This window comes from Penicillium canescens, assembly GCF_028828765.1.
Source record: "Penicillium canescens strain IBT 15451 chromosome Unknown utg000004l_segment0_segment0, whole genome shotgun sequence".
Lineage (NCBI taxonomy): Eukaryota > Fungi > Ascomycota > Eurotiomycetes > Eurotiales > Aspergillaceae > Penicillium > Penicillium canescens.
In genome coordinates, this window is record NW_026703966.1 from 3,700,213 (window position 1) to 3,715,362 (window position 15,150).

At 49.4% G+C, this 15,150-nt stretch overlaps 7 protein-coding genes across 7 annotated transcripts; 3 read left to right on the forward strand and 4 right to left on the reverse strand.

Annotated features, from left to right (window-relative positions):
• Positions 1-1,336, reverse strand: N7446_006760 (clathrin light chain CLC1; the record flags this gene model as incomplete). The annotated part of the gene is made up of 5 exons (XM_058515507.1): positions 1-554; positions 662-690; positions 746-790; positions 831-1,066; positions 1,129-1,336. 5 exons carry the CDS (start codon positions 1,334-1,336, stop codon positions 203-205), a joined length of 870 nt encoding a protein of 289 aa, XP_058372685.1. The 3' UTR covers positions 1-202.
• A 263-nt stretch (positions 1,337-1,599) lies between these two features.
• N7446_006761 (CTD-interacting domain-containing protein) lies at positions 1,600-3,073 on the forward strand (the record flags this gene model as incomplete). Its single annotated transcript, XM_058515508.1, has 5 exons — positions 1,600-1,697; positions 1,753-1,844; positions 1,898-1,956; positions 2,005-2,146; positions 2,205-3,073. 5 exons carry the CDS (start codon positions 1,600-1,602, stop codon positions 3,071-3,073), a joined length of 1,260 nt encoding a protein of 419 aa, XP_058372686.1.
• Positions 3,074-3,866: 793 nt separating this feature from the next.
• On the reverse strand, positions 3,867-5,568 carry N7446_006762 (t-SNARE syntaxin TLG2). Its single transcript, XM_058515509.1, has 4 exons — positions 5,428-5,568; positions 4,755-5,275; positions 4,321-4,664; positions 3,867-4,236 (listed from the first exon to the last, which is right to left on the reverse strand). The coding sequence occupies exons 1-4, from the start codon at positions 5,448-5,450 to the stop codon at positions 3,985-3,987; spliced, it is 1,140 nt and encodes a 379-aa protein (XP_058372687.1). The 5' UTR covers positions 5,451-5,568; the 3' UTR covers positions 3,867-3,984.
• Positions 5,569-6,342: 774 nt separating this feature from the next.
• Positions 6,343-7,207, forward strand: N7446_006763 (calmodulin; the record flags this gene model as incomplete). Its single annotated transcript, XM_058515510.1, has 6 exons — positions 6,343-6,345; positions 6,458-6,514; positions 6,586-6,601; positions 6,701-6,826; positions 6,882-7,094; positions 7,173-7,207. 6 exons carry the CDS (start codon positions 6,343-6,345, stop codon positions 7,205-7,207), a joined length of 450 nt encoding a protein of 149 aa, XP_058372688.1.
• Positions 7,208-7,592: 385 nt separating this feature from the next.
• N7446_006764 (uncharacterized protein) lies at positions 7,593-8,698 on the reverse strand (the record flags this gene model as incomplete). The annotated part of the gene is made up of 2 exons (XM_058515511.1): positions 7,593-8,634; positions 8,685-8,698. 2 exons carry the CDS (start codon positions 8,696-8,698, stop codon positions 7,593-7,595), a joined length of 1,056 nt encoding a protein of 351 aa, XP_058372689.1.
• A 1,271-nt stretch (positions 8,699-9,969) lies between these two features.
• Positions 9,970-11,982, forward strand: N7446_006765 (glycoside hydrolase family 47 protein; the record flags this gene model as incomplete). Its single annotated transcript, XM_058515512.1, has 4 exons — positions 9,970-10,667; positions 10,756-11,541; positions 11,607-11,864; positions 11,934-11,982. 4 exons carry the CDS (start codon positions 9,970-9,972, stop codon positions 11,980-11,982), a joined length of 1,791 nt encoding a protein of 596 aa, XP_058372690.1.
• A 207-nt stretch (positions 11,983-12,189) lies between these two features.
• On the reverse strand, positions 12,190-14,052 carry N7446_006766 (uncharacterized protein; the record flags this gene model as incomplete). The annotated part of the gene is made up of 5 exons (XM_058515513.1): positions 12,190-13,087; positions 13,155-13,297; positions 13,387-13,611; positions 13,663-13,767; positions 13,855-14,052. 5 exons carry the CDS (start codon positions 14,050-14,052, stop codon positions 12,190-12,192), a joined length of 1,569 nt encoding a protein of 522 aa, XP_058372691.1.
• Positions 14,053-15,150: the final 1,098 nt, after the last annotated feature.

The window sequence follows — 15,150 nt, forward strand, 5'->3', positions numbered from 1 at the left end:
GGAGAAAAAAAAACCCTTGGTATTAACGATGCTATCGATTTGAGACTAAATTACAGATCGATCTCCCTGGACGGTTCGCTGCGCGGAGTAAAAAAAGAAAGAAAAGAACAAGAGACGCAGCGGCCAGCCCAAGTTCATTGTCACCGCATCCTTCAACCCCAGACTCCCGCTCCCCGGACCCTCAAGCATCAAAGTGCCTCATCTAGATTCCACTGGCTCCGGGTGCTTCCTGGTCCTTCTTGAGCTCGATCAACAACTCGCGGAATCGCTCTTTTCCGGAGCCGCTGGCACCGCCTGCGGAGCCCTTGCCCGAAACATCAACCAGCTTAGCAATGCGTTCCCAGCTTGTGCCTCCGGCGGAGGTATCCTCTCGGCTGGCAAGGAACTGCTCGGCTTCGGTGCGGGTCTGGGCGCGGCCCTTGTCGGCCTTGTTGTTGTAGGAAAGGTAGAAAGCATCAATGTCCTCTTTGGCCTTTGCGATTCTCTCGGCCTTCTTCTCGGCGGCGATCTCCTCACGGCGGGCAATCTCGGCGTCACGCTTCTCACGCCATTCACTATAGATTAAACATGTCAAGTTAGCTTGGTGCTTCGAGTCAAAAGGAAATGAATGCCGTTCGGAAATGGTATGCGCCGAGAATCCGTGTTCTGAGAGTAAACTTACCGGACAAACGGACCCTCATCCTCATCATTCTGAGTGCTCTGGTAGCCAGTAGGGGGGAGGGAGAGCCGGAGCCAGTAATGGTACCACCAGGGGCAACGCGCTGAATAGATGTAACCCCTGGTCAGCATACTGTGATATTATCATGAGATAGCCAATGACAGTTTCATACCTCGTTCTGTGCCTGAGTCTCCATTGATGGGAAAGACGACTCGAATTGACCAATCTCCTCCACGGGCTCACCGTCATCTCCGCCTAGTAGGTCGTTCCCCGCGTTGATGTTCTCATCATCGCCAACGTGGTCTTGAGGGGTCGCGAATTGGTCTGCATCTTGACCGAGAGCAGCACGCTCACGGGCAAGGAAGTCATCTCCGGAGGCGCGCTGGCCATCGGCCACTTCGGTCTGGCCTAAATGCGGGTCATGTTAGCTCCGATGCGGCAGCGGCAGGAGAGTAAGGTGGGTTACGTACCCTCAGAGAAGTCCTCCAGAGAAGGGAAACGGTCAGCCATCTTTATAGGTTGAATGAAATGACTGGGAGGAGTAGTGAAGGCTTTGTCGGTGTCAGAATCAGAAAGGTCGATCAACAGCGAGGTTGAGGTGGCCACGACGGGTGTCAACACGGGCGGCGAGGCCCCGTCCGATTCTGCCGGCTGGGCGGTCTGAATGCTGGGTGTCATTGTAGCAATTGAAAGCTAAAGGGATCGCGTACTTGACGGAAGAAGAAAAGCTTCGCATAGAAAGGAAGTCGTTTTTGTTGACGTCTTTTGAATTTCTGGTTATCACATGCAAATTTACCTCGCAATTGTCAAGGCTGCCTATTTCCTCGACCTCCTCTCAGTCCAGTCTCCAGACGGTCTTGCGACTTCCACTCCGACGATCTGATACTTATTCCTACAAAGCTCCCTTTCGTATCCCTGCGTTCCGACATATTGTATCCATCATGGCCTATACCGATGATGCCGTCAAAGCAAAGCTCTCGGCTCTCAATGACTCCCAAGAGAGCATCGTTACTGTTGCGCAATGGGTCATGTTCCACAGGTACTCACCACTCTGACACCTAATCAAGGAGACTTGCTAACACAGAATGCCCTAGACGACATGCCGAACGAACCGGTCAAATTTGGCTTCAGAGAATCCGCGAATCCCCTCCTCCCAAACGTCTCAACTTGATCTACCTGGCGAATGGTAGGTGTCGTCCCGCGCTCAAGCTCCCGCTCTGTCCACTAACAGGTTTACAGAGGTGGCCCAACAATCCAAGGCGCGTGGAAAGGATGATTTCCTTATTGCCTTTTCCCCGGTTAGTCTTTATACGAGCGCTGCATGAACCACGCTAACGGAACAGCAGATTGTTGTGGAAGCTACAGCCACGGCTTACAAGGGTAACTCGAATGACTTCCAACAAAGAATCCGCCGAGTTGTGGAGGTCTGGAGACAACGCAATGTCTTTGAGGGACCGATTCTGGATGCGGTGGAAGCTACTGTGAATGGTAAGTTGAAGCACTTGCCAATGCCTATGCGGCGGAGATTGAACTGATCATGCTTTAGAAATCGACAAGACTCGCTCTACCACCAAGAAGCAAACCCTTGGGGGCTCTTTCTTCAAGGACAATTCATCTGGTTCCACTCCATCTGAACTTCAGCCTTTGGTCCCATTGCAGGTTGCTCTCTCCAAGGCCGCTCTGAGCTCGAACTCGTCTGCCACAACTGCCATTTCCGAGTTCGACAAACTGCATGATCCCAATAACCCACAGCCCACTCCGCCTGTCCAAGCTGCCCGTCTTAGCCACCTCTTGAAGACTCTCGCCAATGCCGAGAGCTCAGTCTCTGAGGTTATCAAGTCACGCCGCGCCTTGATCGATGGACTCGAGAAGATGCTCCAGACTAACCGCGCTGAGCTTGCAAAGGAGGAGACTCTTAGCACAGATATCTCGGCAAAGAAGACTCAGGTCGACATCAAGAAGCACGAGGTCGAAGATGCTATTATGCGCGGCATCTCAAGCGAAGATAGTTCTGCCGCACCTGGTGAACACGGCGGCCATGACGAGTCAGTCGCCCGTCCAGAGGTCGAGGCTCTGACTCCACCCCCAGTGGAAGCCATCACCCCCGTGGGATCCCCGCAGCCTGAGAAGCAGCAACCCGAGAAGCAGCAGATCCGCCGTGGGCCATTTACCGAAGACGCGGACGAAGAAGAGACCCCAGACTGGGCCAATCTCGAAATTCCTCCCGACGCTGCCCCAACAGGCAACGGAGCTTCAGCCACACTTCCCCTCGGCCAAGGCAATGACTTCAATCTCGCTACCAATGGACAAGCAAAGCGACGCAAGATCTCCCACGGCGAGGAAGACTACTCGGAATTCGCAGGTGGTGATCTGGATGCTGATGTTGCTGAGTTGCTTGCCAGCCAGGGCAAGTAGAAGTTTAATTTACTGTTTTCTAGGTAATTCTAACTGGCTGCTTTTGATGTGATTTATCCTTTCTGTATTTTCTCTTTTGTCGGACGGTTTCCCGCTTCATCCACGGTTGTATTTCGAATACCGTGCATGTACGAGAATCGAAGCATGGTACAACCTTTTTTGTCGACGTCTTTCATATGCCAGTCTCCAGATTAGGCACAACTGAATTTGACCAGGATATCTGTACATGCGATTCTACTTGTACGGAGTACCGTTAATTTACCGCGTTGCCAACTACACCCGCGCTAAGTGTTCCCAATTATCTAAAAGAAAGGGTTTCCTTGCGCTAGTATGAACCTCTTATACTCCCTCCCCCGAGCTCATTCCAACCCTCCCCACCCAAAATGTGGCTGTCCATAATGTACTACCTTTTCTTCTCCTGCTCTTCGTTTACTACGCGAGATACGGTTATCCACGGTGCTGTTCCATATCTACATCTGAATCCGCCTCGATCAACAACCATGTCGAAGAACTAGGCATGGACAAGTTCTACTACCACCCCATCTGGCCAGAGCGCTAATACTATCCAGATTTCACCGAAGAAGCCACCGCCAAACGGATGAAAGAGCCATGGTCTAAAATACGTATTTCGTTTCTGGAGTACTTGTGAAGTTGAAGACGTACCCAGGAGCAAGAAGAACCAACACTCTTGTTCCTAGGATACTCTACAATAGTCCTCGTAAGCAATGCTTAATTCAAGACATTTCATGAGTCGACATTTGTTCGATGGCGCTCTTGAGTGAAGTCCCATGATTCATAATAGATATGATAAGCCAAAAGGGATCACTTATAAGCCGCAACGGCACTACATCTATATGCAAAATGATCCTCACTTTGGTTACATTAACTATTAACCCATGCTATTTGCAAGATCATCGGAATATATCCGGATCCATCCACCGATCTCGCGCAAACCGAGTCGACAAATGATGTCCCCGCCCCCTGTTCACAGAAGCCAGTACAGAGCGACGGATATTGTTTGAGGATTCATCTTCAGGCGGCGGTGGTGGCGCAGAGCTGCCTCCCTTTGGTTTTATCACCAGAATGATAATCATACCTACTACAAGCAGCAGGAGCAAGATCATGACCTTGCGTTTGGTAGTTCGCCGTTGGTAGCCCGTAGCCTGAAGGTAAGTCAGTCTCTAGTCACAGCCAAAAGAGTACATGTATATAGAACGAAACAACAGGAAAGGAATACATGTACATACCACTTTCAGTTCCTTGTCCGCAGCTTTAACCTCAGTGCCCATACGCTCGACGTTGTAATCTATACGGTCGAGCATGGTCCCTTGATCGATGATCATGCCCTGCAGCTCGCGGAAGATATCCGACAACTCGATAATTCCCTTTGCGATATCGTTGATCTCACGTTCTCGCTGTGCAATCGCGGCATCGTTCGTCCCCATACTCCGTTGAGAGGTCTGCTGCAACATCGTCTGCGAGAAGGACCGATCCGCATCTGACTCCATCATCGACGGATCCGTGTATGGGTTCTGAGCTTGCATGGACGCACCATCAAACGGCGTCGCTATACCCTCCAGGTCTCGTAATTCTGCTCATCACACGCTCAACGGTTAGCCCGGTCCCCAACATCAAAAGCACCACAGAGGGGGATTGGGGGATTGGATCAGGCACAACATACTCCTCAGATAAGTACTTTGCTTCTTCCTAAAGCGCGCACTAGCCTCCTGAACCCTAGCCGCAAGCGAAATCTGAATGTTCTTCGCCATAGTCTCCTCCCCACTACTAACACCACCCTGCGCCCTAGAATCCAGCACCATAGTCTCAATGCGCTGAATAGCGCGCTGGCAATCATGAAACGCGCGGGTGATATCCTGCGTCAGGCGCTCGATAACGCCCTCGTCTTGTTTCCGCAGATCCTCATCTCCAAAGCCCGGCAGCAGGTGTTTCTGGTGCAGTTTATCCAGCTGGGATGATTTCTGGGCGATATCGGCTAACAGCTCAGAGACCTCTTCCTGCACGTCGACCCAGCGCGGTGGCAGGAGGTCCATTTCGATGACCATGTCGCCATCTTCGTCTGTGTCCGAGATTAGGCGTCTGTTTTCTTCGGGGTGGGAGGGTGTGTCGGCGAAGCCATTGGTTGGGGTGAAGGCGGGTTTCTTGGCCGGGTGGTGGATTAGGGATTGGCGGTAGGAGAGGTAGCTGTGTATGTGTGGGTTAGGTGTCAGTATTGGATTTAGTTTTGGATGGTCTGGGTTCGTTGCTTTGTGGTTATCTTTTGCGCTGACGGGTTGGTCTGCGTCTGCGGTCCGCGGTCCGGATGGGGTATGGGTATGGGTATGGGGGGTGCGTACAGGTTGGTGCGATCCCGCCACATTGTGTGGGTGTTTCAGGGATCAGTTTGGGTTGGTTTATTGGTTTGTTATAGGAATCATGGTCTGCGCTGGGATTGAAGGTGCGTCCGGGTGTGTCTGGGGTGATAGGAGCTCTCCACATGCAGCATGTCGGAACATTGAAAGGCTGTAAGTTAGGCCCGGTAATACTTATGTAACATTTTGTATTGTCCATACTAGAGAGTGTATTTTAGGTATGGCTCTGTAACCTGGTACAGACTCAAGGTACATGAGAAACGACTGTTTTCTTTTATTCAAATGTACTGTGACATCAGTCGTAGAGCCCCTTATCTCTTATTATGTACAGTAGTCGTGTACTCAACTATGGAGGTACATAGTGTTGGTGGCACACCCCGGATTTTAGTATCCACGCATGCAATGGCGCAAATAGTTAATCACACAGTCCAATATCTAAGGTTCCTATATAGATTATTGTATAATTTCTATTTATAAGGTGTCTATAGATTCACCTGATATGCCCCGCAGTCAGAGATAAACTAATAGAGTCTGCTAATAATGCACGCTGTCGGTATTACGCTTGGGGTGATATCTAGCTACATATAGACCTAGCTCAAGACCAAGCTTTGAGCCCGCCCTCCAAGGTCCAAAATAATAAATGACCATAAAGATAGAATAGACTAAGACAATAATAGACTAGAGATAGTCTAGACAGCATTGACAGCTAAGCAACCTCAGCTGAGTTCAGCCCTGGGGGTCACGTTCCCACCGCCCTGGGGTGAAACAACGCTGACTGGGCACCTCAGGCACGCTATTTTGGTCTGGTAAGGCTGTCCCCCTTAAACTCTTCTTCATTTCCCCGTTTGACCCCTCCTTTCTCGAATTCCCTCTTTCTGCTTTTTGCTATCCATCTTCATCATGGTATGTCTGATTTTTCTCGCCCCTAAATTCGCCCTGCTGCAAAAATAAACACCCCACCTTGCGGGGCATCCTGCCTGTTGGAACCTCGCTGACGCCGCATCGCATCATCTAGGCCGATTCTCTGACCGAAGAGCAAGTCTCTGAGTACAAGGAGGCGTTCTCCCTGTTTGTAAGTGTTTCCACCCGTGGATTGAAGTTGTGAAGGCTGGACAACATACTGACGGCTTTGTTGCGAAATAGGACAAGGATGGCGATGGTAAGTGTGACCTCGCCCGACAACCCAGTTGAACTGGCAGCAGTGTCTCCCGTCCCCGAATTGAAAGAAACAATACACTAAGACCAATCCCACCTCCAGGACAAATTACCACCAAGGAGCTTGGCACCGTCATGCGCTCTCTGGGCCAGAACCCCTCCGAGTCCGAGCTGCAGGACATGATCAATGAGGTTGACGCCGACAACAACGGCACCATTGACTTCCCCGGTACTTTCCCGTGTCCCCTAGACCCCAAACGAGATGGCTATTGACCCGCCAATAGAGTTCTTGACCATGATGGCCCGCAAGATGAAAGACACAGATTCCGAGGAGGAGATTCGCGAAGCATTCAAGGTGTTCGACCGCGACAACAACGGTTTCATCTCCGCCGCTGAGCTGCGTCACGTCATGACCTCCATTGGTGAGAAGCTTACCGACGACGAGGTGGACGAGATGATCCGCGAAGCGGACCAGGATGGCGATGGCCGGATCGATTGTATGTTCACCAGTTGAGACATCCCTGGAAGTTACCAGCGGTTACTGCCCACCAGATGCTAACCTTGACCTCTCACAGACAACGAGTTCGTCCAGCTCATGATGCAAAAATAAATAACGCATTTCCCTTGTGCCTTTTCCATGCTAGTTGAAGTCCGGGTTTCAAACGATGTTTCTCTTCGATTATATCTTCCCATCTCAATTTTCCAATACCGGTTTCCTGTAGTCTATTCTCGTTAGACTGAGTTTCTTGGACGATTCATGATCAAGCGTGTGCTTTTGCAGACGGAAGTTAGGGCGATGCTTTGAGCTATAGTGTTTAGATTAAGAATGGTCGCTCTCTCTCTCGACTTGTTCCATGTCTATCTAATCCTAAAGCAATATCCAAGGTATAGTATGTGTAGCCAAGTATTCTCAGTTCTTGGGGTGTATTTATATCTAGTTCTTGATAGACCATTCCAGTCCAGATTCAAAGCACATATGCATTCCAATACCCAATCTACCGATTAAACCGCAAAACCTCCATAAACTGCCTAGCAACATCCGTCCCAGCAGAAGGATCCAGATCCTCCTCAAACCGCTCAGAACCAACAACCTCACCAATCCTCCCATCCATCCCAAACCCAGACAAACCCTCCTTCCGCGACGATTTACCCCCCTTCAACCTCCTCAAGCTCTCCAAAATCTCCTTCCCAAGCCCAGGAACAAGAATAGCCTCCTTAGCCTCAACCCCAAGCCTACCCCAAAACTCCCGAATAAGCTGCGCAGTAGCCAAATACTCCGCCTCAATATCCGACTCCTCAATCGCATCAAAAGAGAACTCAACACCTGAATCATTCAGCGAAGAACCATCATCAACACCAACACCACCGCCGTGGTTCTCGCCCTGGCCCTGGCCAACAGGTAAAGACTCAACAACAGACGGACCCCGCCATTCAATCTCAACAACAGTCCCACGCACACGCGCCGTCGGGAACGTCTGCCGCACGTCGCCGAGTCGCACGCGGAAATCGCCTACGTCGTAGACTATCCCGTTCGGGACGGTTACTGTCAGGCGGTGGCACCAGAAGGGTTGGCAGGCGTAGGTGAAGTGCTGGAAGAGGGATGTGTAGGAGGATGGGGGGATAGTTGTCATTATCATTTGGGGGGAGTCGGGTGTTTGTGTTGAGTTTGGGTTTGTGATTCCATTTTGGCTTTGGTTTGGGGTGGCTGTTGCTGGTGCGCCCGCTGGACTCTGTGTTGAGGCGGGTGTTGCATTGGCGGTTGCAGTTGCTGGCTGGTCTGCTGGCTCGGAGGTATAGATGAAGCCGTGAGTTGGGTAGTGGGTTAGTGAGAGGAATTGCATGTACCGCGGGTTTGAGGGCTTTTTGTTTGAATTTGCTGATGCTGGGACGAGGCCTGGGGTATCGCGGAATAGTTTTTGTTCTAGGCCCCAGCGGCCGATTGGGGTTAGTTCTTCGTCTGTGAAGGCGGCGCGGAGACGCTCTGTTACTGCTGGTAGGGCCGTTGAGGAATTTGGCATTGAGGGGATGAAGTAGACGCTTTGGGGTGTTAGTTTAGGGATCTATGTCTTGGTGGGTTGGGTGATTACCCGGTGATAGGCATTTTGGATGTCTTCTGTAGTTGGCAGATAAATGGTGATGAAGGGAGAAAGAATCACGGCGGTGTCGATGTCAAGCTGTGTGATATCAAGGACTAGGATGACCAAGGTGGCTTTAAGGGGTCTCCGAGCTCCTTTAGTCCTGCTAGAGGAGCAGATATGTTGATATCAGGTTGTGATGGTCAATATAGACCGAAGGTGACTATTGTTTGCTCCGGTTAAGTCCAGAATAAAGGGACAAATGCGGTTTGAGGAGCTTTGCAGTCTATAGTCTGGTCAGTATAAAAGCAAATCGTATGGTGTGCGGTACTTACCTGTGCTTTAACCGATTAAAGACTTGCTTTATACAGAGAACTCCAAAGTGGTTTAAGATCTCCAGCTCTCCCTGAAGAAAGAGACAACGAGGTGCAAACAGTGCAAACATAGCAACCCAGCCTGAGGTTCCGAGCTTCCTTCAACTACGCTTCCCTCTTGTTTCTTATATTTGGTTCTGCAAGCCAGGGTTTCCACGAGCTTGTCATATATCGGAGTCAGATCTAGGATGGACAGTTTCTCTTGGTCATATGCAAAGAGCTAGCACTTTGGTCTTAAGTCCTTCAGGTCTATGAGGAGACTGAAAGACCTAAAAGATATGCTGTCAATTTGTCAACGTTCCTTAAGACTGGAGATAATATTTGAAACTCATTTATTCGATGTTTCAGCCAACAAGATGGTTTCTAATCCAAGCCTCAAAATCGGAATGATCAACAAAAAGTCCCCTACCCGATGGATGGGGTCAGGGGCCGTAGTGGAGCAGTGGCGTCGCAGGCATCAAAACTTAGCACAGTCCAGCACAGATTTAAAGTGCTGTCAAGTCTAGACCTGAGATTTGGAGAGTTTGACATCTAATAATAAACCTGTGTTTGAGGATACTTCTCCCTTGCCTTTGAATCAAAGGGGTTACATTCTCTAATGCGCCGCCAATCATGGCTGTTTGTATATGCAACATCATGCCTATGAAAGTTCCCAAAACACCGTCGATCAATGGAGCTCTTACACAGCCGTGTCTATCCCTCTACAGACCTCTCACAATCCGTGACGTGCGTCCACATGGCGTCACCCTTAAAGTGTCTCCTGTCCTCCCACTCTGTTTACATTTGACTCCCAATCTACTCTACAGGGGACGAATTCCCTCAATAGTGAAATGTGTTACAGCCGACCTTGATTAACGCGCTTACCCTCTTTCATACTTCTTTTCATTCCTTTATTTTCATTCCCTACATCATTTCCATTCACCATGTATTACAAGCGCAAAACCCGACCTTTTTCAACAGCGTTGTTCCTAATTACTGCGACATATATCCTATTCTTCTGGCTACCCTCGACATCATATTACCGCCGTCTACCAAAACCGATCTCTAGAAAAGACACCACTGTCCGCAAAGATGCCATTCGCTTAAATAAAGTCACAGAGCACTACCCCGTGACAGAATTCATCCCGCTGCCAACAAGTCCAGCTTCCATCCCACACATCCAATATGACTTCCCACCAGAATCCAACACCGAGCGCAAATCAAGACTGAAGAAGCAAAGGGCCATCAAGGAGGCATTCATGCATTCCTGGAATGGATATAAGGAAAATGCCTGGCTCAGAGATGAAGTGAAACCCAGGACCGGAGGGTATCAGGATACCTTCAATGGGTGGGGCGCCACACTTGTTGACTCCCTCGATGCGCTGATTATTATGGGTCTGGATGATGAGCTTGAGCTGGCCCTCGAGGCTCTGGAGGAAATCGACTTTACAACGACGACTAGTAAACAAGTCCCAGTTTTCGAGATCATTATTCGGTATATGGGTGGCTTTATTGCTGCTCATGATTTGACGAATGGCAAGCATCCGGTGCTCTTGAAAAAGGCCGTGGAGCTGGGTGAGATGATTTTCAATGCGTTTGATACGCATAATCGCATGCCCCAGATGCGCTGGGAGTGGATGAAGTAAGATATTCCCGTGGCGAGTCCAGTCCGCTGTGATCCTTCGGTGATCGCACTACATGTAAAGAAAGCATATATTAACTGTGCTCAGATCTGCCAAGGGCGAGGAAATCAAGCCTTCTCCTCGCAGCAGTTTGGCGGAAATCGGCTCCCTCACAATGGAATTCACCCGCCTAACCCAGTTGACAGGAGACCCTAAGTACTATGATGCCGTGCAGCGCATCATGAACGAGCTCGAGATCGGACAAGACAAGACCCGACTGCCCGGAATGTGGCCAACATGGATCAATACCGACAAAATGGGATTCGACGACTCAGAATTCACCATCGGCGGATGTGCCGATTCCGCATACGAGTACTTCCCTAAAGAACACATTTTACTGGGGGCACAGACAGGCCAATACCGCCGAATGTACGAAAAAGCCATCGAAACATTCAACGAGAACCTGCTCTTCCGAGCAATGACCAAAGACGAGGATCAGCATATTCTCTTCGCTGCAAATATCATCGCTATGAGAGGTAACGCAAAGACGTTCCAGTACTCGCCTGACCACCTCAAGTGTTTCATGGGCGGCACTGTGGCAATCGGAGCAAAGGTTTTTAACCGGCCGCAGGATATGTATGTTGCCAAGGGGTTGACGGACGGTTGCGTCTGGGCGTATGATGTTATGCCAACGGGCATCATGCCAGAGGTGTTCAAGGTCAGTCCTTGCCGACACCACGATGACTGCCCGTGGGATGAAGAGCAATGGTATGAGGATGTGCTTTCGCGGTCTATCGACAACGAGGAAATCAGAGAGAGAGCCGCTGATCAGATCGAGGCTCATCGACTGCCGCCCGGTGTTACTGATATCCGTGATGCGTCGTATAACCTTCGGTATGTTTTATTGTCGTTTTCGTATTTCTGTCCATCCAAATCTTCATACTGACATTTATATTCAGACCTGAGGCACTCGAGTCTGTTTTCATCATGTATCGGATTACTGGAGACAAGACTCTTCTGGATACTGCGTGGCGCATGTTCCAGAACATTGACAAGGCGACTCGGTCTAATTTTGGTCATTCTTCTATCAATGATGTGCGCGAGAGCAAACCGAAACAGAATGATAAGATGGAGAGCTTTTGGTTGGCTGAGACTTTGAAGTATCTCTATCTCATCTTCTCGGAGCCAGATCATATAAGTCTGGACGATTATGTTCTGTATGTCTTTCTCTTTGCCCAGAAGTTATATCTTGCTTCTTGTGAGAATGAGCTAATCGTTTTCAACAGGAGCACCGAGGCGCATCCCTTCAAGCGGGCAAACGCTTCTCATTCTTGATGTTTTTCGTATTTCCAAACCATTGGGCGGACCGGCGTTATAGGGCATTCGGGATTTGTATTTCATCCAAGGCCAAGATATAGTATGGCACCAGCCTATTTTACAGGATAAAACCAAAAGAATAAACCAAGCAGAAGTCTTTATCTATGCATTATATATTTAGTCCCAAAAGACATCCCAAAATACATCTTAAAATACAATGCTAGACTATACACAAGCAGAAACATCAACACAATTCTTCCTTAAAACCTCCTGCGCATACTGCCTTCCCTCGACATCCTCATCATCTTCATATTGAATTGAATACCGAACCTCCTTATGAATAACCATCCTATCCGGATCTTCACCATCACCCCGGTCATCCCCACGACTCTCATGCCGAACATGCGGTCTCGGCACAAGCTCAATCAAATCCGAGTCTGTTGGAAAGACATTCCCCTCTCCACTTCTCGTGTTATGCTTCTTCCCCTTCTCCGGCTTGGGGATACTCTGCTTAAGAGGTGCACCGAGGGGGAACATAGATCGACGTATTGGTGTGCGTGAAGTATCAGTTGCAGAGCCTGGTTTCGGACATCCGCCACTCATAACGGGGTGTTTCTTTCTCGGCGATCCATGTGCATGTGCATGTGTATTCCCATCGCGACAGAGGACATCTTTCGACGAAGAGGGAATACCCAAACCAGAACCAGAACCAGAACCAAGGCCAGAACCACCCGTCTTCAGATCCGAATCCACGCCCAGATGCGGCATAAACCGCGACGCAGTCCCGGCTCTTTTGCGCTGAACTCGTGAATGCGATCTGGACCTGGTAGCGGATGCCGAGTTCGAACCAGACCCAGATCCAGATCCAGACCCATCTTTAGAACTCCCTTTTGTCCCTCTTGATCTCGACGCACTACTCTCCAATGTCGAGTCACCCGCCGTACCGTAATTTGTGCTAACGGCTGCCATGAATGGTCTGAGACAGAAGACGCTGCATGCGACTAGGGCGTAGTGTAATTCGACCTGCATCCAGACAGCAGGTCTGACAGAGGCGAGGGTTGTGTCTTTATTTTTAAGGGCGTCGTTGAGGGAAAAGATGTGGATTAGGGAGAATATTATAAGGCTGTTTTGATTTCGAAGACGAGATTAGTCTGAGTTGTTTAGATCGAGATATTGATATGGATACTCACGGAAAGCGGAATATAAAAGCGAAGCCGATGGCTAGTTTGCGTCGGACGGACATGAATAGGCCTTTTAGGAGGACTATTGCTAGTATGAAGAGGAGGAGTTCGGTTATTACGTCGACTGCAGCGATGAATTGCCATCTTTTGAACTGTTTTTAACCATGGTATTAGTATTTGATGCGGGTTGGAGAGATGGGTTGGATTGGATACCTGGGTAGGTAAGTAGGTCTATACATACCAGATTCTTGCATTGACCACCGTCGCCTCGCCAAGGTGTATTTAATTCACAGTTGATCAGCACTATGAATATAGCCGGTATGACCCATGCAGTGCATAGAGCTAATGTCGCCCACGATGCTCGATTGTGAGGCTTCTGTGGCGTGAGGCGGAGGTAGATGGCCACGACGCAGCATTTGGAAAGGTAGATAATGATCAGAGCGAAGACATCGCTTGTTGCAATTAACTAAATGCTCAGTTTGGCCCCACATAATTGTTTGAACAAAAGAGCACTCACTGCCTGGATCTGATTGAGTCGACCATCGATTAATAGAGTAATCGATGTCCCGAATCCACGCGAACAAGCATAGAATACCAGACTTGATTGCACCACTGCGAGAGCCTAATCAAAACCAACATAGGAAATCAGCATCGCTTCCACAGCGCAATCCATCAGACCATGGTACAGTCCAAATCCCTCAAAACTTACAGTAGCACCCAACAACACCCAATCATCCCGCGCAAATGGCGGAATAAGCATAAGCCTCACATAAAGCCGAATCAAAAAACAAACGAGAGAAATCACTAGTCCAAGCGCCGCGGTGATAATCAACCATGCCCCATGATGCAATTCATCGACTACCTCAAAGGGCGGCGAGTGGCCGGGGGGCACGTACGGGCCACCCATGGCAGGGAGGTGGGCAGCTGGAAGAGCAGAACAGAGCAGGAGAAGGAACACCCAGGACGATGGGACCTAGGGATGCCTCCTGCTTGTGCCAATCATGTGGGAGGGAATATAGAGAGTGTGTGAAATGAAACGAATGGAAGTCACATGTATAAACATACACTGGTTAACCGTCAGACGTCAGATCGGAGACCCATGTGGGCTAGACAGTGGAATGAGAAGAGGAAAGAAAGAAGGGATCGACTTTGAAACTGGAATTGGAATTGGGGATTCGGGATTCCGGGTGTATACTTTACATTTACATGCACTGCAGTGGAGGCATGCGGTGATTAAGAGTATGAGTATGCAGGCTACAATAAGCATGGCAAACCAATTCAGTGTTGCTAGCTCCTACTTTATTTAGTATTGATATGGGGCTGTGATACAGTCTGTTGGGCGATCATATGGCGATAGCCCATCGAGGCGAAGATCTAACTGAGTTAGCCTTGTGTACGGGTGGTCTCCAAGCTTCAGTATATTCCTGGATGATAAGGCAAGATGGATGCAATGTCGACTTGAGATCAGCGCTGCGTGGCAGGTATTCTGGATCTGGATCAAATCATCCCTTTTTCTCGTTTTTAATTGGAGCACAACGACGCTAGTTTTGAGATGTTATGAAAAATCTGAGATCACGCTCTGGATCGAATGATTATTGCGTTGCGCCCTCACGTCGAGAACATGGCGTTTATCGATGATCGACGGTTAGTGGTTCATGTGGGCGGTAGGGTTGTAGATCAGCATGCACGCCCCTTGGGGGAATGGAGCGTGGATGTGGTTGTTGGTCTCCGATAGGTTGGTTGTGTGGCTTTCAACAAAGAAAGCGAGGGGTTGCATATCCACACACCCACAGTCTTGGTCTAGGGCGTGGCTTGTGGCGAATATCTGGGGGATAAGCATCAAGGGAGGGATTTGCGCCCTAGATTAGAGGCTGGCCTGGCGCGATGCATCAGAAATGTAGTGGTGTGTGCTGGCAGTGCATATTGACTGTTCGAATGGTTTGTTTTGTTGGACCACACTCGAACATCCCCGGTCTAGATAGCAATCTTTAAAACGAGAGGTCAT

Coding starts and splice junctions, on each gene's coding strand:
- N7446_006762 (XM_058515509.1), bottom strand. CDS start 5,450: ATGTGGCGGGATCGCACCAACCT. Junction 5,276..5,427: donor TGGCGGGATCGCACCAACCT/GTACGCACCCCC, acceptor ACACATACACAG/CTACCTCTCCTACCGCCAAT. Junction 4,665..4,754: donor GCAAAGTACTTATCTGAGGA/GTATGTTGTGCC, acceptor TGTGATGAGCAG/AATTACGAGACCTGGAGGGT.